The 25940-nt window shown below is 37.6% G+C and overlaps 1 protein-coding gene across 3 annotated transcripts in view; it reads right to left on the bottom strand.

Annotated features, from left to right (window-relative positions):
- The window catches only part of LOC117377552 (ecto-NOX disulfide-thiol exchanger 2), a 137048-nt gene that overhangs the window by 939 nt on the left and 110169 nt on the right, over positions 1 to 25940 (bottom strand). For all 3 annotated transcript variants that reach the window (XM_055224896.1, XM_033973996.2, XM_055224895.1), the window contains 13 exons: positions 23060 to 23206; positions 18563 to 18697; positions 14124 to 14264; positions 10599 to 10805; positions 9289 to 9522; positions 8529 to 8741; positions 7181 to 7287; positions 6134 to 6248; positions 4591 to 4778; positions 4063 to 4212; positions 2555 to 2611; positions 2035 to 2143; positions 1003 to 1088 (listed from right to left, as the gene is read on the bottom strand). In XM_055224896.1, the coding sequence (XP_055080871.1) occupies positions 1003 to 1088; positions 2035 to 2143; positions 2555 to 2611; positions 4063 to 4212; positions 4591 to 4778; positions 6134 to 6248; positions 7181 to 7287; positions 8529 to 8741; positions 9289 to 9522; positions 10599 to 10805; positions 14124 to 14264; positions 18563 to 18697; positions 23060 to 23206 (1889 nt within the window). The remainder of the gene's footprint in view (positions 1 to 1002; positions 1089 to 2034; positions 2144 to 2554; positions 2612 to 4062; positions 4213 to 4590; positions 4779 to 6133; positions 6249 to 7180; positions 7288 to 8528; positions 8742 to 9288; positions 9523 to 10598; positions 10806 to 14123; positions 14265 to 18562; positions 18698 to 23059; positions 23207 to 25940) is intronic.

Genomic DNA, 25940 nt, shown 5'->3' with positions numbered 1-25940 from the left:
TCATAGTTTTGGAGCAGCAATAGCTTAAAAAAAAAACAAAAAAAAACAAAAACCAGAGGGAACTACACAGACCATGATCCTTTGCTCTGTTTCAGTGCAAACTACATGAGCACTTTCATAGAGCACTTTTAAAACATAAGCCTGAGGTTCAGTGATAATCTCAAAGACTTGTCAAGGCATTTTAAAAGGAAAAAGTAGCATATTCACGATTTTGTTAGTCTCCACAAAATACTGCAACAAATATCATACAGTGAGATGCATATTGTGAAAATGTCATACCAAAATGTCTTGGTATGATATTTTCACAATATGCATCTCATTTTGATATATCGTTACATATCTAGAAAGGAGTAAGTGCAATAATGCGTAAGTTGAATTTTGACTTATTATGTCTTGTCAACTTGTACAATTTTCAAAAGTACATATAATATACAACTGTTTACCGATGGTCCTCCAAAAAAAAGGTTTTTTGAAAGCTTCTCGTCAGTGTCTCTTAGTGTGAAGAAGGTGCCATAATATCTGTGTAAAATGCCTTCTTAGAAAGATGACGATACATATCAGTGCTTGATGAGACAGAGTGGCAAATAAAGATGTCCAACTCCCAAACACCCCTATGAGTCTTCAAAGGGAGGAATCTACTTTTCAATATGTTTTATCGTCGGGGGAAATCACACATGATATGGGTCCATTGACTTCTTGTTCAAAACAGCAGAGTTGATGGGCCCTTCCTCTTCATTGTGGCATTTCACCATAGCAAGACGTGGATAGTCATTTACTTGTTTTTATTGCTGAGAAAAAGACAATGTGACACTTTTAACCCTTTGTGTGACCCATGACCCCTGATAGTAAAAGTATTAAAAGGACTCTTATGCAAGACCCTTTAAGATACCTTTTGTAAGATAATCAAATAAGTAGTAAATGTTCATGGAGTCTAGTTTGATAATGAAGGACATAATGTAGGAAGAACAGCAGTGGGAGCTCTCATTTATTTAAACCTGTTACCTTGGAGTCCAAACGCTGTAGGTAGGAGCAGATGTACTCGAGGCTGGCTCCGAACGGGTGAACGTGCAAAAATGTAGAGATGATTCCTGTGTGGAAAAAAAACAGATAAAATGAGATGATGATGCTAAAAATACAGATTAACAATACACAAATACACACAGAAAAAAACAGAAAAGGTCACACAGCATACACACCTGGAGGTGTTACACTCACTCATGCAGTTTTAGAATAAATACGCCCACTCTAACAGTTCTCCCGTCTGTGTTTACTTTTACTGTGTTTTTCATAGAGTGACAGATGTTTATAGAGCAAAATACTCCCTTTGTACTAACCCCAACATGTCAGAATAGGGACCAATAAATACATTTTTTAGACAGGGAATGTGATAAGGTACAGTTTTATATCTCAGAAATGTGTTAATTTAACCAATGCATGTGCAAACCTACACAAATCATCTAATTAATGTATGATACAATAAGATATATTACTGTATAATCTAAGAGGACTGTAGAAGCAGAAGTATTTCCTTTTTGTCTTATAGCATTTTTCAAGGCACGCAAAGTAGCTTCACAATTCTGTGAAGCTGTTATAGTCATACTTTTCGTCATTTCGTAAAACTAGAGAAAAAGTACTCATAATGATTAGAACTATGAGTAAAGGGAGAAAGTAGCTCAGTTGGTGTTTGGCCATTGAGCCGAAAGCAGGCGGTTCGAATCCTGCTCCTGACATAATCATTGGTTGAGCGGGCAGTTCACTGAACCACAGGTTGCCGGTACGATTCCAGTCTCTGCGCAGTCCTTCCTTGTAAAATGCTTTGAGTGCCTTGAAGTTGGAACACTATGTAAAAATGGGACCATGACCATGACCAGTAAAGTAAATATTTTTTAGACTAAAGTACTAACATGTAAACTAACGTAAATAAATGAGGACTAGAGAAAAGGTCCAGTTTGGACTTTAAAATGAACACAGATTCAAACTAGATATCTGTTCTTGTAACACAGTTATGGTTGTGGTGATGTGTAGTGATCTCACCGACTAGCACGGCCTCTCTCTCTGACTGGACAGGGCTCTGTGGACTCCTGTCTGTTGGAGCTTCTTTCTCCTGACTGCACGACACCACAGTGGACGCTACAGACACTTCCTGCAACACAGACAACACCACTTTAAATATGTCTGCTCATAGCCACAGGCCTGTTTATAAACAAGCTTAAATTTAAGATGAGGCACAATAAATGAATTAAAAAACAGAACACTCAATTTAACATTGTGGAATTAAGACCTCAGGACGATTATGCAGTGGCAACAATAGACAGAAGGTAATGAGGTGTTGAATATATGCAGCCAGCAGCTACAACTGTGATAACAAAGTAACACACAAATGCTAAAACAAGAAAGGTTGTGTGGTAAAAACAGGAGGGGATGTGGGCACTGTGCAGTGGTGTCTCAGTTATTTAATCTAAAATTGGAGCAGTTTGAACCAGATCAGTTTCTTTCTGACCTGTCCTGTCACTGCAGGAGGTGATAGAGCAGAGTGAGAGGAGACAGAACTTACAGTGGTTTGATCAGTGCTCTCCTCTGCGCCTCTGTCGTCTTCCTGCGAGGTCTCCAGCTGTGACACATTAGAAAAATGAGGGAAAGACACTGTGAAACAAACTAACTGCTCATTTACACAGACAGGAAACAGTATGGTGTATATAAACACAGTCAAGTTTAATTTAGGAACATATATTTAGAAAATTCTTTTTTTTCCCCTTTTTTTCTGATAAGCAAATTAGCTTTTTACATTATTCGTCTTATTAGAGAAAAAAACTTGTTCTCAGAATAAATAAATAAATAAAAAAATAAAAATTTAAAACATTCAGATTTAGTTGGACTTGAAGATATAAAATGAGGAACTATCAAATCACTCAATACTTTTTGTATTTATTTATCTAAATGAGGAGGGTACTATGTGGGCCAAAATGACTATATACCGTATTAGAGGACCAAATTTCAAATAATGCCTAAAACATTGTGAAAATAAAATTGCAGTGTATTTTGGACAATCTAGAATCTACACCCTTTTCAGATCTTTTAACTGTCAGCAAACCCTGCAAGTATTTGATCATACGTTGTGAAAATGTAAGATGCAAGCCTTTATCATATGTTATAACTGCAAGAAATAGAGGCATGTAAAACCAGACCCATTTAAGCTTTATTTATATATAAAGCCAGACCCATTTAAGCTTCATAAAAATATGCATCTGTAAAGTGTGAGGGAGCCTGATGACAGCATGCCCCGAAGCAATAACAATCGATGATACACCGCTTCAATCACTACCTGCATAGCTTATATTCAACATACCTATGAAAATTGATTTAGTGTATTTTTCAAAATGTAATAAGACTTCCTCCTAGGACTTGCACGAATCATATCTGGAAACTTAATTAGTCAATACATCTAAATAAGAGGAATCTCTGCACCATCATATGCACCAAAATAGTATTGTTAGTGTAAATGTTAGTAGATTACCTATTCAAAAGTCTGTAGGGTATTTTACACCTGAAATACCAACGTGACAAAAATTGTCTTGGTGCAAATTTTTGTGACACTTAAGTTCATATTTGATGTTTAACTGGGATTAGTTGATGCTATGAGATATAACAATAATACAAAGGCATGGTGGATGTGATCTGACAGTAGAGTTGTTCACAACCCTGGAGTGCTACTGGTTTACATTAAAAGCTTGACTTGTGTGTAATAGCTCCCATACGCAGCACATATTTATCTGTATGCATGCTGATCTCAGCCTCCTCTTCAGATTACTGTCTCTGGGTCGATTCAGAGATAATAAATGCGGTCTGTACAACCACTGCTTTATAGCAAAACAATGCTCATTGTTATATTCAAAATACTAATGACAAAAATGTTCTTTTGTCCTAGGAGAAACACCTTGAACAAGCTATGTAGAACATTATAAATTTAGAAATGGCCCCTCTCTAGTTTTACACATTTTCATTGGTAAAGATGTAGCATTAATATTGTTTTTTTATTTAATGTGTGTATGTCATAAAACCAACCTGGATTGCCGCCGTGTGTTGTAGACTCTGCAGATTTTGCAGACCTTCCTTCAGGGTCTGGACTTCTTTCTTTAGCTGCTGTTTGTCATCCAAACTCTTCTCCAGATCTGACTCACGCTGTTTCAACTCTTCTTGCATTTTTATGAGTTGCTACAACAATAACAAGAATCTGAGTATCACCAAAATGTATCAAAGTGTATCTGAATATAATTTTAATTTTTAATTCTGTACTGTCTTCATGCCCTGTATTATGAGTTTGTATGTGCATATGTATAGTCTGTAGTGTGTGGTTTGTACCGCCTACGTGTGTGTGTGTGTGTGTGTGTGTGTGTACAGCATGTATATGTATGTAGGATGTGTGTGTATATGTAGTGTGTGTAGTGTATGTACCGTCTGCATGCCCTGTAGAGCTTGTATCATGTGTGTAGTGTGTATATGTAGTGTGTGTAGTGTATGTACCGTCTGCATGCCCTGTAGAGCTTGTATCATGTGTGTAGTGTGTATATGTAGTGTGTGTAGTGTATGTACCGTCTGCATGCCCTGTAGAGCTTGCTGGAGGAAGCTGAGTTGCTGTGAGTGTGTATTCTCTTCTTCACTTCTCTGGGGCTGGTTCTTGTTCTGTTCTTGTTTGAGGAGCTCCACCTCGTTCCTGTAGGCGTCCAGCTGACAGCGCAGAGAGTCATTCTCCTCCTTCAAGGCTTCAGCTTGGGATACAACTGCAGCAGAAAAGCAGAAAGAGTTAAAATAAAAGTACTCAAAAATACAAAATTTTTAAAAAAAGCTTTTGACTTCCTATACGTCAAAACCACTTATCTGCTTGATGAATGCATTTTCTACTCTAAATACCATTGCTCCTTCCTGATGAAAGATGCAATTGAAGTTAACCTCAAATGTCCATTATATTTACTCCGACTACATTTTTTTTGGGAATCTGCCATGTGGAAAAATGTAATCGGCTTTGTCCTGTGAAATCTCAAGTACAGTCTGCCTGTGGTCCATCATGGAACACCATTTCAGTGTTAATGCAATCTTGAGTGAGTGCAAGCCATTGACTTGTTTTTTACCTCATTAAGTCTAAAGTTTGAGGTGAATATTGATCCAAATGTCTAATCAGACAGGTGTGAAAAACTGTTTCAACTACTAGAGTCTTTTAGTTCCATAACGACCAGCACTGTATCGACCAAGTGCATTGGTAGAGGGGTGCAGTTTCTGTGTGCCTGTGAAATATTGATTCACTTTTCTAAAGGCCACAGTCATTACAGGTGTTTCCAGTAAACTCTGCAGCCTTGTTGAAATTCCACTGAACCTAAATGTCCCCGAACAATGAAGTGACAATCGTCCGTTAATGTAAAGTGAATAAAGCAAAGCATCACATTAGCAGGCATTATTTGTGGACCTGTACCGACCGTTGTAATGAAAATACTGTGAGAGCTATGATAAATATGGATGACAGTTTTGCAAGGAAAGGCGACAGTTAATTTACATACATTTGCACAGTGATTAAAGAAGCTGCTATTTCAAAATGGACAGTATGTAACTACCTGGAACGTCATCTGCACAATTCCATTAAAATAGAAAGTTAAAACTATACTTAGAAACATTTACCATGAAGACAGATACGTTTTTTTGCTATACTGTTGAAGATTATAGCCAAAGCAGGAGGAGGTCCTCCTTCAGGCCAAATAAGAGTTAGTTTTGTGAAGATGCAAGCCCACTCTGACTAAGAATGTGAGTTTTTATATATATTCATTTTTCCCATAGCCTTTCGAAAATTTAAATATTAAGAGTTCAAAGACATTGTGGAGTTTAACCAGTTATGTGGTAATTCATTTCAATAATGAGGTTGTTTTAAGCCTAAAAAACATATTTAAAATGAAGGATTTGGAGAATTGCTTTAATGTATTAATTGAGATTCAGAAAGACACTCTTCCTCATCAGAAATACGGTTTTCATGGTCAATGTTAGCTATGTATAATTTGTGTACTTCCTGTGTTAATCCTTGAAATATAGTGGTGTGTTTATGTATGTATGTAGTCCAGTATGTGTGCTGAATACTTAGATCAGTGCACACCTGAGTCCTCAGAGTGTTTGCTGTTGGAGGGATTTTCCATGTCATCATCAGACATTTCCATCTCCTCCTCTCGCCTGATGCCCATCAGCTGCTCATTGTGCATGTTTCTGATCTCCTGAAAAGGGAAGTTAAATACTGAAAAAAACTGAAAGGTGATCTCTTGAGCTCAGTCAATTACGAACATACAGTTGGCTAACTGAGTTGAATGCAAGTCCATTTACAAAACAAACACAACAAAACATATAATTTTACTTGATATTAATGTAATGGTTACCTGATTAATAATTAGGTAGTAAGGCACAATGAAAGGAGAGTTGTTACTTTTAATGTACATTCTCTTTCAGTTTTTGACAAGAAAATCTCTACTTTGAACACACAACATTTTCTCAAGAATCCTTTAACACCAATTAGGATTTTATGACAATAAACACATTACAAAAGGCCATAGTTATGACTGTGCATTATTTGACATAGATTTTAATTTTTCCCTTTTCATTGGTGTCACAACACAGCAGAGATGTTAAGAAAAAACAGGGACACAGCAGTGGTATTGACTTGTGCACAGTATGTGCTTCATGCTTTTCAATGTCATGACGTCAGAGCAATGCCAGTTTCACCTACCTGTTTGTTATTATATACCACAGCTCTAAGCATTGAAAGCCTCAAAACTTACCAATAAAACAAAATCATTTATGATCCATTGGACCCAACAACATTTCCACTTTAAATCTTGCCTTGGAATACAAATTCCAATGTCTTTAGGTGTTAAAATTTACCTGTGCATTGGTCTCACAATGACAAACTCACCACACAGCTTGTATCTGGTCACCGGGATGGAAAGTCAGCGCTTCAGGTTAAAAGGTGGTAGATATTTTTATTGTTATATTGTTTATAGGTTTATGTGTCCATTGTCCATCTTGGGTGAACAGGCAGAATCTGTACTTACTGCATCCTGGAGTTTTCTAAGCCACCCCCTCCCCATGTATGTTTTGGGCTCTATATATCATCATAAGATATAAGCATAGCTGACTGAATAACTGTACTAACCTGTACTTGCTTGCGCCAAACGTCCAGGTTCTTGCGCTGAGCTTTGGTGAAATGGTCCCATGCCTTTTGTTTGGAAGCAGCTTGGAATACAGACACAATCTGTTCAACTGTGGAGGTGCAGGAGGGGGCAGAGAGTATCCACAGGGGGCAGGAGACAGAGGCAGGTGGGAAGGAGCAGAGTGTGAGAGACTGGAGTCAACTGACGATGCCAACAACTCACCCTTATGTTCTGTGTTTCTGTGAGCTGGAGTGTGAACCACTTACCATCTCACCACTGCACCGTCCTGTGAAAAACTGCTCACACATTCACAACATTTCCCAACAGTAAAGCAGAGTATAATTATACTTACAAAAGACTGTCAATGTTCAAGAAGGTTCTAGGAATATGCACTCAGATTTACAAAACCTACTTTGGCATGGCACCTAACACAAAAGAACAGAGAACCTTGCTGGAGGACAAAATTTGCAGATGCATCAGTGGATTCAATAGTAAACTGTAAGCAGCTGTTTGGATGTCTGTGTGTGTAACTGTGTGGGTGGAGTTTATAAACCACACGTTTGATGTGCACTGGGCGTAGTCATCCAAGTGTATGCCAACTGTGTGTAATTCTGTGTATCTGGTGAAAGAGAGAACATGACTGAATCGATAGCGTCTTCCCAGAACCCTGTAATTTGATAGAGCGGATCAATGATGAAGACTGAGATGATAAGAGTCTAGAGACAGTAGAGATTCTGAAAGCTAAATGTAAGGATATACTGCAGAGCAAAACATTTTAGGAAGTTATTTTATGAAAGCTCATTTGAAAGCAGGTCATAAAGGGATTTGACAATGTGATTTAGACCCTTTTCCAAATGATTTTTTTGTATTATTTTTGAACCATAAACTGCACCTATATGGTATTAGGTAGATGCAGCATTTTGAAGTCAACACAATACTACTAAAAGAAACATTTTGACTGGAAAGAATACAACTGGGATTATGTGAATCTTGAAGACGCTTGCTATATCAATATTTTATCACTTGGTGTCATATTATTGTTCATATAATTCATGTCCTTTTTTTAAATGTCAAAAATCCAGTGCTTATATTAAAGCACATTTACTTACCTTACTTACCATTAGGTCTTAACTGACTGGATTAAAACTGTAAATTCCCCAAACAAAACAATACTTACACCTTCCAACAATGACATTTTGGCCAATGTCTTAAAAACTAAGAAATATTTAGGTGTTCTGTTTTAAATTCTATTAAACAGACACCAAAATAAAGCTAATTTTATTTTTTTTCTAAAATTAGCACACAATATATAAAATTGGAGATGCTAGAATCTCTCATAAAACTACTCACATTGGCCCAGTATCCCGGCCAGTGCGCTCTTGAACTTTTCCTTGGCCTCCTCCATCTCCTTCTCGTGCTGGGCTTTCTCACTCATCAGTCTGCGGATGTGGCTGTTGGACGACTGGATCATAGAGTAGAAGTTGTTGGCGTTTCTGCGATTGACTTCACCTCGCTCCAGCCAGGTCAGAAGCACCCGCACCGCCTCGGCAAACTTCACATCGTCTGGAACACACGAGCAGGAGAGGACACACAACAGTAAGATGCAGCAAGAGGGGAAGTTTGAAAGGATCTTTTTCTGTAAATAAAAAAAGGTTTGCAGGTATTGTACTGTAACGGGTATATGGAACACAGTACAGAATATTTTGGTTTTAGAAATTAGCGTTACATAATTTTATCAAAAATTATGTAGGACTCAAAACCTAAACTCTACCCACAACCACATTTTAAATAGAGTGACTCAAATGGGTAGTGCCTGAAGGAAGGGCGGGGTCTGGAGGTATAAGGAACAGTGTGATTGGTCTGAGAGGTGTAAGCACTTTAAACTCTGACCCTGCAGGCAGTTGTTTCCACTGGGTACTAATCCGAGTGGAGGTGAATGGCCACTGGAGGCAGCACATACTTAGTTACTTAGACCACAAATCAAAAGGTATTTTAATAGCATTGTCTTCTATCCATAGTCTTTTTTTCTTGTGCAAATTTTGTGCAAACACTGTTTATTCACTACAATAAAGTTGAAACTAAACAACTTACACCATCTTTGTGCACAAACCTTTGATCTTGTCCCCCAGCAGGCTGCACTCGTGGTCCGAGTAGTGGACAATGGGAGGAGGGGAAGGCGGTCTCAGTCGATCCTCCTCAATCTTGCGTCGGTGCCTCTCCTCTCTGGCTAACATGCGCTGGTGACATTCCCACTCGTACAAGTCGTCTCTGGCCTGGGCAAAGTCCACATGGAGACGCCCGCTGTCCTTCTTGTCTGTGCTGGAGCCCATACGGATGCGGTAGCCTGTGGAGATTATAACTATACTTTAGGCTGCACATGGGGTAAGTATTTATGCTACAATTACTATTGTGCATTTGTTTGTCAATAATAAGTTAACAGGAAACATTTAGAATTAATGGTAATGATGACAAATGTCCACAGCGTACACTTCCAGCTGGTTTCTTGGTTTATACGATAAATTACTGCACAGCTTCAACGCTTCAGCACTTCCAATTCCAACTGTCAACAACAACTGTCAAGTTGACTTCTGACCGTCAGCTTAAACTGACAGCTACTGATAAATAAACTGCTTTTAGAAAGATTCTAAAAACATTCTTTGGTTTCACTATAAATTACTGCCACTGATTCAAATATTTATTTTGAGACTTACAGTGGCTGTGTTTTAACAATGACACTACACTACAACCCACAAATGATCACACTGAAGTGGTAGGACATGCTCTATTCTTACTCTAATTCTTACTCTTCTTATACCGTCATACTCAGTAGTTGGGCACTGTACAATATGGTAATAAAGCTTTCACCACTAATGTACTGTATTTTACACTGCTGAGAAAGGTATCATCCAAAGTACCAAAACAGAGTTTAAAAATATTAATATTGTAACAACTACATTAAACTACTGTAGAGAGAACAACTCATAAAGCCCACATCTCTACTCAACTTCCCTCTTCTCCCCCTTCTCCCTCTTCTCCCTCCACTCCCTCTGTAGTTTAATGACTGCTTGTGGTTTTACGAGGAAATGATGCCCATTTTAAAATTTAATGAGTAGAATGTGGACATTGGAACAGTGCCCAGTGTTATTCTACTTGTCCAGTGACAACTAGCAACAGTGCCAGCAGCCAAGGCTCTGAAAACTACGTCAAGGTTTCAAATGAAGAGCTGCTTCCCAAATGTGTCTTTGAGTGTTTCTGAAGGGTGAAATTGCAATGTTGAGACCAGACGGAGGCAACCCTAGACTCTAAATATGGTTTTAGAAACACTTTTAGAGAGTTGACATTCCAGCAAATACGTTATTTCTTTTGACATCAACTTTTTTATAGGGGCCGAGGATGTGACAAGGGTGTGAAGTAGCCTACCAGACAAGTAGAGAGCCTTGTCCACTGTGAACTCCTCAGCAAAGCGAATGTGGCAGAAGTTTTTCTTGCTTTTGCGGATGGCGATGATCTCTCCACATGGACCAAAGACCTCCTCAATGGTCTGCTCTGTAGAATTCTCTGGCAAGCCCCCTACAAACACTGTCTTACATCCAGGAGGGCGGTCCCTGGTGGCTGGAGGTGGTAGGTCTGCAAAATAAATAAATAGGGAGATTGTGTTCTAATGATGCAGTTCTGAAAGATAATACAAAATTACAGTTGAAAATAATACTCCCTGACATGTATAATTATGTTTTTATTATTACTGGGGGAAAAAAACAGTTTTGTAGCAATGTTTAGTCTAGGCTAACAAAATAAGTAGATGTGAATTATCTGGGGGAATTTGTTTTTCTAATTCAATTCATTATTTTTACATGTCTAGAATCTAAACATTGAACATGACATTGACAAATGAAAAAACATAAAGTACAAAATAACACTGGACTTCAAAATAACTGTAACTGAGATTTCAGAACTTGATATACTTGAAAATGTACCAGTTAATGCTTTATCTGATGGAGTTGAATTGGAGGTTAACTGAACTCAAACAGGAGCTTTGAAGCAAAATTACTGTTAATATCAAACCAATCTGTCAATGAAAATATGAAAATTCTGACACACTAAATGATTTTTCATGTTGACTTGCCAGAGTCGCTAATTCTGCAAAGATGTATTGAATGGTGTAAGTTGTTTAGTCTGAATACATTAGACTGCATGACCAACCTGAGTAAGCAGTGTCCACTCAGCAGGTCCATGGGTCACAATTTTATTCTAATCAAAACCATAAGGATACAAAAAAATAATGTCTTTATTCCAGTTCCACACTTGAGTTAGAAAACAAACAAAGAAAGAGAGCGGTCATCCAAATACAGATGCTTGCGTCTCAGCTGGAGGGTTGTTTTGTACTGTGTAGTAAAGCAGAAAGTTCAGGAGTTTGATATGATCTCTTCTGAAAATAACCACATTTTTAAAAGTTGAGTACATTTACATGGCCAATAAAAATCAGATAATTAGAATAATCTGACCCAGCAATAAGTACTGGTAATAAATAAATAAATAGATTTTACGAAATCTGGTTATCAAAAACATCTGGTGATGCATCACCTAATCAACATATTTTTAGAGTATATTATTTTACATATTTTATTTTTTTCATTTTTCTAACTGCATAGGTTAGGCCACGGGTCATGCGTACCTTCTTATGTTCAAGATTTTGGACTGGACTGATGGCATTCACCAGAGTATACAAAGGATACATTGCTATAATAAATTGTTTATAAACTTGTACTTTGGCCTGAGTAAATATTGATGCGGCTGAAGGTGTGAGAACAGGCCGTTTCTCAGTGTGGAATCCGTGGATCTCTTTGACCTGCGAGTGACCACCCAACGGTGTGCTGCTCTGACACTGGTCCTCATCATCCATCACCTCCACAGCACGAACACTTATTATGGTTTGAGGGCTGCTCCGAAAGCCTGCTATTCCACTGTGAACTTGCAATTCGTATATTTCACACAAAGGAATCTGTCATTGCAACAGCCAGAATTTAACCATGATTTTCCTTGTTACTTTTTACTCTACAAACTTTCTATTGCCTCCCCCCATCACCAATTCCTCAGTTAAAGGTCCAATTTTTTCCATGTATTTGTCTTGCCCTAGTACAGAAATACTCTGTACTGTTACCGAAAAAACTCCACACTAATCTTTGAGAATTGCAGTGGCATATTAGGATACATCGAATGTGTAAAGTAAGTGAGGAATAACTTCAGACCACTGCAAACCATTATTTCAGTTATTCACATTATTAACCATAAAAGGAAGGATTTTTATAATTTTATATTTTTATAATACTGGTACCTGAACAATACATTTTTAAGTATCAAACTGTGCGTTTATTCATTATTCTTCAGAAATTCCACTATGTTTTTTGTGCAGGGACTAGTAACTTCCTTTTGCCTACCTCAGTATGCACCAGGCATAAAAACACCCACTCAAAATCCCCTCAATGTCCGCCCTCGGCATCTCAGTAGTGAAACCAGCACCCCCTTCTCAACGCCTCCAAACACCAATTTAAATCTGATTTGCGAGATCTGACAGACTTGAAAGTCTTGTGGGGAACTGCAGGCAAATACAGCCAAGAATCTGTCCTAGAGTCTGCTGCTGACAGACGTACCTAAATAACCCCACAAGAACAAACCAATGTGTACCATAGTTAAGTTCATTGGCTGAGAGAAATCGGACGTACTAAAAGCAACACATTTGAGTCCCATTGTAATGATGAGAAACATAACCAGTATGCATTTGGTCACATGATCTGAACCAGTGTTGTTATATACGGTGGTAGGCACAGTAAAAAATACCACTTTCAACATTTCCAAAAGAATAGGTCAGGGGAGAATAAAAATGATTAGAGATGTCAGTCAATTCAAATTTTTAATAGTGATTAAGCGCATGATTGTCCTGAGTTAACTTTCGATTAATCACATTTAATTTGACCATTTTTAAAGTACACTAACAACACATTTAGCTTTATGCACATATTTTGCATTTTCCTCTTTTTCTTCTTGTTTACTTTACTAGTGCCTTTATTTGTACACATAAGTACTATCTACAAATGTGTTTTGGAAATAATATCTTATATAAGATATTAATTATACTATAATAATGTGAAGCAGCGACATTATATGTCTTATTCATTATCGTCATGAGCATTCATTCATTTAAACACTGCTGTGGCTCTACTATCAAGTGTTCAACAGTCTTTTTGCCTCTTTTGCAAAAAGACTGGGATGAACTAGCGAGAATATGCAATATAAGAGTTTTACTAGCGAAGCATTCACATCTTAAATAGGCGTAACTTGCAGAAGTTATCGTACTTTTGGAAGGCTATTGTTTTGGATAGAGAGGATAGACCATGCATTTTACAAACGTGGCATTGACACATGACATGAGAAATTCAGCTGAAACTGGAGCACTGATAACCAAATTTAACATGTGATTAATTTGTATAAAAAACATTGCCATTAAAATGACTTTGCATTAATAAGATAAGATATGCCTTTATTAGTCCCACAGTGGGGAAATTCCAGAGTGATAATGTGATAATAGCACACTAAAACTGACAGCCCTAAAAATTATATATAGCTTTGATTCCACGTCCCAAAATGGGTTAGTGCTATGTAAAATTTCTAAGAGTTTTTCTATTGAAATTACAAGAAAGGTTTTGTCTTTCAGTCTGATTCTGCTGCCAAACGTCAGGACAAAATAGCAGTACATAGAAGTTTGAGGTATAAAACCATAGGGTGGTGGTTGGAAATTGCAGCACAGATGCTTGTTAACTCCCAAAATAAACAATGACAAAGAGCTTTGGTTTTTCTCATCTTTTCTTTCACATCTGCCTTAAGCTGACACACTTTTCAGCATGTGTCTAAACAGGACATTCTGAGAGACCTCATATTTACACGACTTACTGGGATTGGGAGGGAACAGGGTGCAGCTCTTGCAGTGGATGATCTCCTTGACGACAGGTACATCTGGTACTAGACCCAGACCAGGCATGAGTGGATTCATAGACGTATAGTCAGTCATCATGCCCAGATTGGGATCATAGTCTGGAAAAAAGAGACTAGTAAGAAAATGTGGCCACACAAAAAAAAAAAATTAACTAGTTAAAAAAGACTTTGTTACATTCTCTCAGCTTACTTTACATGATATATAGCAATGTGAGTCTGTGGAGAGGCTGTATACATTTCTATTCTGTGTAGTTGAGTGTAGGACTGTCACGATAACAGATTTTACGGTGTGACATATTGCTGAAGTAAATGTAGACAATAAACGCTAATATTAAAACCAAACCGTAAAGTGTAATTATCACCCCAAAAGTATTCTTAATGTATAAAATTGTTAAAAAATATGAGCTGCAAAATATAAACAGCAGAATGAAACACTTAAGTAGTTAGTTTGTATCTACAATGAGCCATAGAAGTGACTAATTAAACAGTCTACAGCTCAAACCTCATCGTAGTACAGAAAAATAACCAAAAATTTTCCAGTAGTACAAAGAAAAAGTCCCCACGATAAATATTGCCCCCCAAAAAGTATTGTTCCATCTGTCTATACTGAAGAATAAGTCGATATAGTATTTATCACGAGCAACATTTGTTTTTGTCAGATGTATTGTAGAATCAGCTCTTATGGTATAAATGAGACAATGTGTTCTTCAGGGGCTTTATAATCAGATGCAGAGAGGAAGAAGGCCCCACGCGGCTGAAACATGTAGGCAAGTCCCGTTTTTACATTAAAGGAGTTTTTAATGTAGTCGGGAGTGAATTTCTCTTTGTTTTTGGCTTATAACGCGCCTGGGAGAACCAGCTCTGATCTCTAAAAGTTGTGAAAAGTGCTTATAATTATTCAATGTGAGTTTATAAGTCTAGGAATGCATAAGGTAGAGAGGAATAACTTTGGGCCTCTGCAAACTGTTTATGTTTATGTCTGTGTAATCGCTCAGTCGTCAAGGTATGATCCATTGTAAAAGAAAAATTCTATTCGGTTAACTGGACAAAAGCTTTAGAGTGAAGACATTTTGCGGCTAATCCAAGCAGCTTCTTCAGTTCTGGACAGATTACTGGTGGGACACTGCTTTTTATCTGTCTGAAGGGAGGAGCTAACTTCACTGAAAGCAACACTCCTATTTGTATACAGTTTTGGTTTGTTAGCTGGGACTACTGGACTACACTAAGTGGCACAGTACACTTTTGACACAAAGTTGACAGAATTAAATTTTTCTTCTGCTTTTCTAAGTCCCTCATACGAGTACACACAAATCTTTATCTCACACATTAATACATCCATCTCCATAAATCTGCAACAACCCCTGCTTTGAAAGGAACTGTCCAATTCCCAATAGTATAGAGAAAATTTGAGAGAGTGTCTATGTAATCCTATCCACCTACACACTGCCAAAATCCTCTTGGCTTTGTTCCAGAGCACCTCTAGAGCACTCAGCAACAGGGGACATGGATTTACTCCAAAGTGTGGGGAAACTATCAGCCTCCAAACTTACTGAAACTGAAAAAACAAAAACAAAAACTGAGCACAAGCAAAAACTATTATTTAAATTTCCTGTTCATCTCGTCCATGCAATGTGATATTTTGTTTGTTTTCCAATTTAAATGAGTAGCTCGGCTCAGCATAACAATGATGGAGTGTTGAATAATTCTAGTCTGGAAGAATCGTGTAAATAATTGACTCCACAGTGCTGACATATTGAAAACTGAAATACAATTCAACAGGATATAAAGGAAAATGGTAAATGGAGCATGTCAGTCAGTCAACAGTACATGGAATTCAAGCCATTCAGTTTAATACAAGCAGTTTGGGAGGTCTGAATGTGGAAGTTTAACTCTACAATCTTTCCATCTGGTTCTGGTTATGGTCTGGGAGAATCCTGATGAAGGGGGGAACACATTTGAGGTGCTAAACCCAGATGCGTAGTAGTCCAATAGTTGAAACATTTACACTGTGTTTGGGGTTGGTAATGATCAGTAATTACAGAGTTACAGCAATGTATTTCACATTACCACTTTGACTCTTGTGGTTAGTCAAATTTACTTAAACACAACTAATAGGGCAAGTGGTCATAGCTGAACGAAAATGCATGTTAACATTGTTGGTTATGATCATGGGGGACCAATCGAAATGAAGTGTACTGTATTTCCCTGTGTTGTATAAATAGGCCTAATTGTTTACTCTTGTAAACTAAAGGGGAGAGCGCAGGGTGAGGAGGGGCCAGGTCTGCAGCTAAGGAACAGTGTGATTAGTAGCCCCGTCATGATAAATATTATATTGACTTCTTTGAACTAGTGGGAAATATTTGGTTAATCTTCTGTACTACAATGAGATCTGAGCTGTAGAATGTTAAATTACGAACTTGTATGACTCATTATAGACGCAAACTAAAGACTTAAGTGTTGCATTATGTCATTTATTTATTGCTGGTCATATATATATATTATTATTTTTTTTTTTACAATTTTGTACACTTAAAATATGCTTTGGAGGATAACTTTGCTTTATGGTTTGGTTTCAATATTATTCTTTACTGTCTATATTTACTTCAACAATATATCGCACTTCAAAATATGTTACCATGACAGGCCTACTGATTGGTCTAATAGGGATCCAACCTTCTAGACACTGTACCCAATTAATACTGCAGAACAAGGTATGATTCCACAGCAGTCCAAAGTTATGCATTAATTAATGATTCACACTTCCCTTATGCATTCCTAGCATGCTAATTATTCACTGCGATGACTTTATGAGCACTTTTAACAACTTTCAGAGGCCAGAGCCATCACAGTAAAGTTAACTACAACAAGCATGCCAACAGTGCACTTCCCAGTCCGCGGACAATAACAACGCTTTATAATTAGATGCAGACAGCACACAGGTGTCTCATTTTGACCCCAAAAGCTGAATTTACAAAACTAATTAAATTTTATTACAAAAATCCCTTAAGTTTCTTCTTTATTTATGCAAAAAACGACTCAAAGGATCCCATCACCCCGGGTCGCTTTCCACTCAACACATTGATCAAAGTCTTTTCTCCAGCAGAACATGTATCCTTTTTGTGTGGCCTGAGGGTAACTTGTAAATGTAGCAGGTCTCAGGGTAGTCCCCCCCCCCACACGCACACATAAAACATTACTGCAGTGCCCCATTTATGTGTGCCACATTTAAGGCAGTAGCTAAGAGCTGCACCACATGTCTGTACCACATGAAGAAACACTCTTAAAAATGATTAGTTTCACCTGTGTTTTCCTACGACAACTGTGGGGCAAGACATAGGCCTATTACTCTTTAATAGATGAGAAAAAACACAAATATTAATCAGTGTAATAATCAGTGTTAGAAATTGTGAATTGTACTAAGAAGTTTTACGTTTTTTGGACATTTTTCAGTAACAAAAGCCTTCAAAGTACAAATGTTTATAGTCCTTTACAACCAGTGTTCACTTTCTCTGTACTAAGATGAAAGCTGAAGTGTCGATTTTCCTATTTTATACATGTATTTGTGCCATATTTATTTCACATAGGGCTGCGTGATATGGCATAAAAAGAACCGTCACTCTGTTTCATTTTGCCTTTTAAAAAACAATATAAAATGGCTTTCAAAATTGACTTCCATAAACATAAACCAGATAGGCTTTAAGTTGCTTCTATTTCACACAAACAACAGTCCCGTTTACTCCTCCAAATTCTGAATCGCTCCAAACCACTTATTTTTACTGACAGAAGACTGGCTGTAGACCTCTCCATTAAAAAGCCCCAAGCATATCACTGAGCATTAGAAATGACTGAATCTCTATAAAAATTTGATTAGTTGCCCGGCTGTATAATTTCACACCACAACTGGCGAGCGGTGAGAGTGGTACTGGACACAATGTTTTAAGGACATGAGACATTTGTTCATTATATCTGAAATCTAGCAGATAAGGGAAATATGCAGTCATGGCATTAAGTATATGACTATAGTGCAAAACGGTTTTCATTGCGCAGTATAAATAAACACACTGACAGAATCCTGGAACCCTTCAAAAAGAAAGAATACATTAAAAAAGGAGGCGAGATTTATGAAAAGGCTTTGGGGAAAGGCATTTTGCTGAGTACGGTGAAATACAGCACAGTTTAAGTGTATCAAGATAGAGAATGAGGGTGTATGCCACACTATGTTATAGACTGACAGTTAAACATTTGGTGAGGCAGATAATCGCGCTGATGCATTACCACAATTTGTCTAAGGGTGGCTGATGCAGTGTGACTCAAACTTTCAAAAACCTTCCCCTAAAAATAGTGTTATGTATTTTTATTCCTTTTACTTATCCATGAGTAGTGAACAAGGTCTGTACCTGGCACTAGAGTCTGTGTGCTCAGTCCCAGAGGAGACATCCCCAGGTTGTTCATGGCTGTGGCCCAGGCGCTGGGGTCTGACATGGGCATCGCCATCGGGCTGGAGTCCATGGGCAAGTTGTGGATCACTTCAGCTGAAACACAGTAAAAAATATACACGTATTTAAGGGTGTAAATGAATAACAACAGAGGTGTTTTAGTTACTGTTCCTGTTCTGCCTTAGAAATATTCTCTAGTGTACTTAAAGGGCCTGTAACAGATTTTAATTTACCTTGTTAAGTTAAAGCTGATAAATATGAAAATACTGAGACTGTAAAATATAATCTATACCAGTGTTTCTTGACAGCTCTTCAGTATCTGGGTTTAATTTAGAGTTCATGTGATCACTTTTTTGCCTTCTGTTGGATAATTTCTTGTTAAGAACTAAAGTGGAAATGATGTAATCCACTTTTCGACCTGGTTTAACCCTGGATTAGAGCTGGAACTGACATGCTATATACCCGATTTAGATCTTTTCTTTGATGGTACTTGGTCCACGAAGTTTGAGAACCACTGATTTATTTATTTATTTTACATAGCATTTTCTCAAGTAGTAACTAATACAGAAGCATGGTGCAATATCACAGTGCAGAAAGGACTAAGTGGGCAGGGCTAACAGTTCAAACTAAAACATGTTCCTGACTCATGGTTTGAAATAAGGTATAGGCCCTTTAAACTTTAGACATAATATATTGTATGTGGAAGACCAAGTGAATGGGCACAGAAGTAACAAGCAAAATTAAATTAAAACATATGCTGCTATTGTTGCAGTTAGACACAGATTTGTTCTTCAGACAGAGAGAATTCATCACATTAATCAGGGAATATCTCTTTATTTGATACATAACTGACATATTCAACAAAGCTGGTGCATGAATGACAGACCATCTGCAGCTAATCTCTAAGAATAATGAGGCAGCAAGCTTTTTTTTTAATGATGAGCATGTGTAGACTGGACCAGTGACATTCCCCTTGTCTACATCTGTCCAATTAGAGATCTCCTCACTTTCCCATGTTTTGTGTCACTCCAGAGGAAATGCACTACAGCTGGGAAATCTGTACACAACTGCAAGAAACAGGAGAAAGCTTCATTGTTAGCAGGCACAATTAGCTGGTAAAGATAAAATTTTAGTGATGAACAGATTTGAATAGGTGTTTCATGTTAATAAGCAAGAAAGATGTCGCAAGTTGAATAAGAAATCCAATTATTTCTTAATAAGTTGATGTGAGCTGGCACCATGGTACAGCAATGTTGGGAAAATGTAACACACAAACAAGGCAGGTTATTATTTGAAGCCCAGACCCATATGCTCAGATTATATTGAACTGGTGCAATTATCAAATCGCAGAGGCTATTTAGATAATAGAATGTAATATGCAACAAACAAAATATCCTGTCTTGTTCATTTATTAGTTAATCAGTTAAAATTTCTTCTCCCCAGTGTTATTGCTCCTGGAGCTGATTACAACATGCACTCTAAACACAAATGCACTAAATTGCGTTGTAAACATATTACAAGTCTAATTGCATAACTAAAAATGCTTAATTATACTTTTTTTTTTTCAAAATTGTACAACCTTAATTGGATAATCAGCAAAAAGTCAATATTTATATCGAAGCTACCGTAAGTTCATAATTGTTTTTTGTTTTTTTTACCAGTAGATGGCAGATATAAAACCAGTCCCCCCCACTCCCCCCCATGGCCTTTGTTCAGACTCACTTGTGCTCTCAGCTTACCTGTGCTCTCTGGTACTCTGTCAGACCATTGCTGGCACACTATCAGACAGAAGAGGCGTAGATAGTATCTAGTGGTGATATGTGAGAATACACCAGGGCCATGTAGGCTGATTTAAGAACAGATGGTAGCTTTAAATCATTTCATACATACAATTAAAATACAACAACTTTATTCTCAAGTTAGACATATTTTGTATGTCAGATTGCAGCCAATTTCAATGTCCCACAACAAAAAAAACATACATTTGTGATTCAGCAATACTTGTAAGAGACTGGTGGAGGCAGTGTTGCGTTAAAATAGTTATTTCCCACACAGAGAGAACAATCAGAACAGTGGGATAGACTTGATTTACAGTGGAAATGGACAAATGCAGTGGAGTGTGAAAAAGGCTGTTTGTGTCTAAACTGTTTGGTTCAGACTGTGACAGGGATCAATGCGACATCAACTCCGCAGAGCCAGCCTGCGCACATCATACACTGCTAACTGGGTCCACCCCGCCTACAGCTCACTCTAATCAGTTTTAAACCCCGAGTTTCATAAAAGGGCACTATGTACGTTTTCAGGTGGATGAACCGAAACCTTCTTGTTGTCTTGGAGATAATATTCCTTTGCCAGGAATATTCCACAAAGCATAAATGTTATCTTACTCCATGGAGACACCACCAGGTCACGTATTTTCGTTACCAATAAAAATGCCTGTAACTGAATACATGCATGATATATGATGTGGACCATTCCAGGCACAGCAATAACATTTAAATTTAAATTGGACATTTAAAATTTAAAATAGTGCTGCTCAAATGAATGTGCTGAACTGTATGGCCTCTGTGAAGTATTGTTTTTTTGCTTAAAATATTTGTTTATCTTAAAATTACTAAGGTTAACGTAAGGTAGCTCAAGCTTCTAAACTGTGTCCAGCTCAAACAATGAAGATGATAAAATAAAGCCAAAAAAACACACATGGATGAGGAGACTTGAGGAAAGACAGCACGTGGAGTAAGTATAGATTTACAATTAAAACAGTCCTGTTTATGAGCAATGCTGTAGTATCAAGTATGGACCAGTGCAATTAGAAAGGAACAGCTGTGGAGGAGCCCATAACCACTGCCACATGTTAAGACAAGGACCACCATAGCAAACTAAAGACTTAATGAGCGCGTCTAAGCAAGAACACACCTGAGATGTTATGATTCAGCAACAGATGTGAGTTCTTAAGGCGTGATCGGGAAGTCATAAAGCTAATCATTAGATGTTTCTGTAAGCAGCTCATACTTCCTCCCACACATCCAGAATATTTTAAAAAGATCTAAAAAACCCTTAACATGACTTCTGATGGACTGAAATTTTTGCATCGTGACAACTCTATTGTAAACTCAACTTCGAGACTAAGGAATAGACTCGATACTCAATATCAATTCTGATACCACGATGAGAATAAAAACACCCTTAATTTAGACAATAGAATGTAATTTTCAATGTTAAATCGTTGTGCTTTCTTTTATATTAGCATCTGGTCTTACATCTGTGTAATCCCTCAGTCGTCCAGGTAGGTTCCATAGTAGTTCATACTCTATTCGGTCTTGTTCTGATACAACTCAAGGTCATTCTAAAGCTTTTCAGGAGAGATTCATTCCTTTCCTGAGAATGTTGCAGACAATATACAATGAACAGTGTCAAAAATAGCTTTGGTTGTGAAAAGATCTTGCTACTTTGATTGTAAATTCAGTGTACTGCATTATCTTTTAAGTCTCTGTTGTTTAACAAAGACCAAAGACAAACAGGATTCCTTAAGGACAACTGGATACTGTATAAAGGTAAATTGGATTGAGAGCTTGTGTACCCTCTCTTTTGAAGTGTACTGAACATTGAACAGGCACCAGATCCTATAAAGAGCTGCAGTTGCCCTCAGTTGCCTTGTCGCCCAGGCAGCAGAGGACACATCAATAGAATTAAGTAACTCCAGACTTTTTTTTTTAGTCAAGACAATGAAGAATGTTAAGCAATTTACAGCTAATTGTGTGTGAAATAACGCCACATGAAAATGCTGAGATAATGACATAATCATCAGTCGGGAGAAAGAAAAACACACACATGACATTTAGATAAAATCTCCTTGTAGTCAGCTAAGAAAGAAGAATTCATCTTAGCAACTCACATGAGATCATCATCTCGGGTTATGAACCTAACAGGAGGCAACAAGCAAGGCTTTAAGAATTCATATGAGACTCTCCAACAGTGACCTTCAGTGCTCCACATTTTTATTGAGTTATGAGAGTGGGAGAAGGAAATAGTTTCAAATTTGAGTCTGTTATTATTGTTGGAAGATTTTTTTATTTTATTTTTTAATTGAAAAAGACAACTGTTTTCTTCACGAGATGAATCTTGTTATCTGGAGTAATAAGCTTTCTCTGAAGAATCGATAGCACTCACAAAGGTCAACGCAAAGAGGATGGGCTGGTGAGAAAGTAATATACTGCTATATTTTTATCAGTGTCCATTGGCATTTGGGAATTATTAAATTATCTTTTGTATTCAATTGTGAAAAGGATGCATTATAGTTTAGGTGCACATAGTGAAAATCGGGCACCCTAGTTGTAATGTAAAAATACATAATAGAGATACATAAAGTATTAGATTGACAGAGTTCACTTCCTAACGTTACTAGAGTTATCTGAATGTACTCATAGTTTAAATAAAAAGACAGTGAAGTAGTAGTACCTGAGGGCAGAGTGGACCTCTTCCTCTTCTTCGTGTTCTCTGCTCCATTCTCTAAAGGTGGACACTCGCTCACCAGTGGTCCAGTGGTGTTAGTGAACTGCAGAGGCTCATTGTTAGCTGCTGGATCAAAGGGTAGAGGGTTGAGTCCTGCCAGGGACAACAAATAATTTTAGATAAACCATGCTTAAAATTAATTTTTCATTACCTTTTTATGTATTTTATTGACCCATTTCTTATGTATGTTGCTATTGCGGGAACGCTGGTTACTGGTTCCTATTGCAGGTGAGGTTTGTATAATGTATAGTGTCTCATGTTGAGTCTGATGGATGGATTGTTTAGGTCTCACATCTGGACAGAGAGGGGAGTTTTTTTTGGGAGGGTCGCCGCCAGAGGAGGAAGGGAAGAATAAACACCAAGAGACTGGGTGGAGACACAACAGCCTCGAGAACATAAATGGAATGGAAAAGCTAGAACTCTAAGCCATACTTTAGCCTGCCTTTGGATGATATAGTGGGTGTAGACCAAATAATGGCCTGTCTTTTATCACAGAGACATTGCCCATCAGTAAAACACAGTGCAAGGTTCAAAGGATGTCTCATTGTAGACGGTTAGGAAGAGCAGAAGTGAACATGGGCCATGTAGACCACTGTACTCATTTGTATTCGTGAGGGACAGAGCAAACAAGGACATTACCATTTCCAACATGGTAAGAGACTGCAGTTTTGTATTGCACAAAAATAAAGTTATTCATTGGTCTGGTATGTTTCTGTATTTTGGAAAGGAAAAGATTCATTATTATGTTAAATATTATTGAGATGCTTCCCACAATTTATTTTAAAACACTGACACTGAATATTAGTTTTTTGGTTGAATTAGTTGAATTATTGTCAATGAGACTTTATCAGTGTGGCTTTTATTCAAAACCACTGGAATGCAAAGTGACATGGTGAGTGACAGTGTGGTCTAGCTGATCCCAGAGTGGGTCAGCAGACTTCTCTGTGATCAGGATCCAAAATGACCCTGGAGTCTCATAGGGTTAGTGATAAAACAGTCACAAGACCTATGGGACTAAAGGCTTTGACACAGTCTGTCATCAACACTAAATGAGATATTGCACTGTTCAGAGAAGGCTTGGACACAATACCACATCATGAGGTCAAAGATATCTAAAAAAGGCACCGACCGCCCATAACACATAGATAAACAAGGTGTTTGACTGATGGGGCTTAACACGGGACTCTGAAGCATGACAAGCGGCTATGAGGCTATTAGCCAAACTATTCACTTCCTGAGTATTTATAGACACAAAAGCACTGCGGTTCATGTAAGTACACACTATAAACAAGGCTGTACACTATTCACCGCAGGCTAAAAAAACAATTAAAAAAAAACAAAAAAACCTGAATGGATAAGAGGTGCCTGCCCTGAGTTTGAACCATGCATAATTATTATGAAGCAGACTTAAGTTGTTGTCAGCATGCACCCAGAGGACAACAGAAGTTGTAACTAATGCATTCAGTTGGTCTTCACTTTTTCACTACAATATCAAACAATATTTGACAGTGGTGCGTCAATCAAAATGCAGAGAAGCTTACAAAGAACATAGGACTATTACAGCATTAGTGAAATGAGACGATTCCTCTTTAGATCTCTGTAGTTTGCCCAAGGCTCTGGGAATTCAATGAAGGTTAATTTATTTAAATCTCCATAAACTCATTTCCGTGGATAGCATTCTAATCCTCTCTCCACTGTCAAAGGCCTGTGCCCTTTGCTGCTCTGATTGAATGACTGTGTGTGTATGGTAATGAGACAACAGCAGCTGATAAGGTCATGTCTGCTAACACATGCATGCTAAATTACCTCTGATAACATGGGCACAACGGCAAAGTTTTAAGTTGCCATGATGCCCATGTTTGAATGGATTTTGATTATTGTTGACTGCAGTTCATTCAGAAAGTAACTCTCTTATTGTAGGTAAATTGGTGATTGATTTTAGGTCAAACAAACTACAGGTGAATATCTATCATACCACATTACAATCCAAAGACTTAAAAGAAGGCTTGAAAGCATGTAATGGAACAATGGTACTATGACTCCTCTTATTTTTAATGGCTCATTTTAAACATGCTTGCAACCTTGACTTTGACCAAGTCCAGTCAATGACACGCTGCCATGCTAAATGGATTAGCTTCTAGGTAATGTTTGCAACCAGAGAGGTCCAACACCCCTTCTCTACCACATACACATGCACTTCATTATCAGCTGATCAGCCATCCTGAAGAGCTTTAACCCTGGATTGTGCTAATTATTAAGCACCATTTTGTCATGTAACATAGTTTAATGTTTATATAAAACAGTATATTTACTTATTCTCTTTACTGTCAAATGCTAAAATATTCACATTTATATAACGCTTTTTTATCATCAAGGCACTCTACCAATTTAGTTAATTCACACCTTAGCAACATCCCAGCAGTCCTATTTTGATGGATAAGATGGGCAATTCCTTTGTGTGCCAATTAATACTTGAGAAAAAGCATTTGTTGTTTGTTATGTTGCTTTCTCCTGCTTAGAAAAATCTGAAGGCCACGATAAGCGAGTCTCCAACCAAATGTTTCAGTCTCTTGAGTTACAGTGCGGAGATTTCACTGCCATCTTCCTTCTCTTTGTGAGCCAAGACTCCTCGCCTCATAAGTCTTGTCTTTGTTGTTGTTGATTTGCTTATCTGCACATAAAGTGAAAATAACCACATGGACACCTGTCATTCTCCAAAACTAAGCTCTAACAGAAGCATAGATCCTAGCTCAAAAAGTACTTAAATGAGAAACTTTGTCAATTCAAGATAATTCAGGCCTGCCAATGACATGATTAGGCTTGATGA

The sequence above is a fragment of the Periophthalmus magnuspinnatus genome, chromosome 10, assembly GCF_009829125.3.
Source record: "Periophthalmus magnuspinnatus isolate fPerMag1 chromosome 10, fPerMag1.2.pri, whole genome shotgun sequence".
NCBI classification, from domain to species: domain Eukaryota; kingdom Metazoa; phylum Chordata; class Actinopteri; order Gobiiformes; family Gobiidae; genus Periophthalmus; species Periophthalmus magnuspinnatus.
Note: the sequence above shows the minus strand (reverse complement) of the source record. Positions and strands in the feature narration are given on the sequence as shown.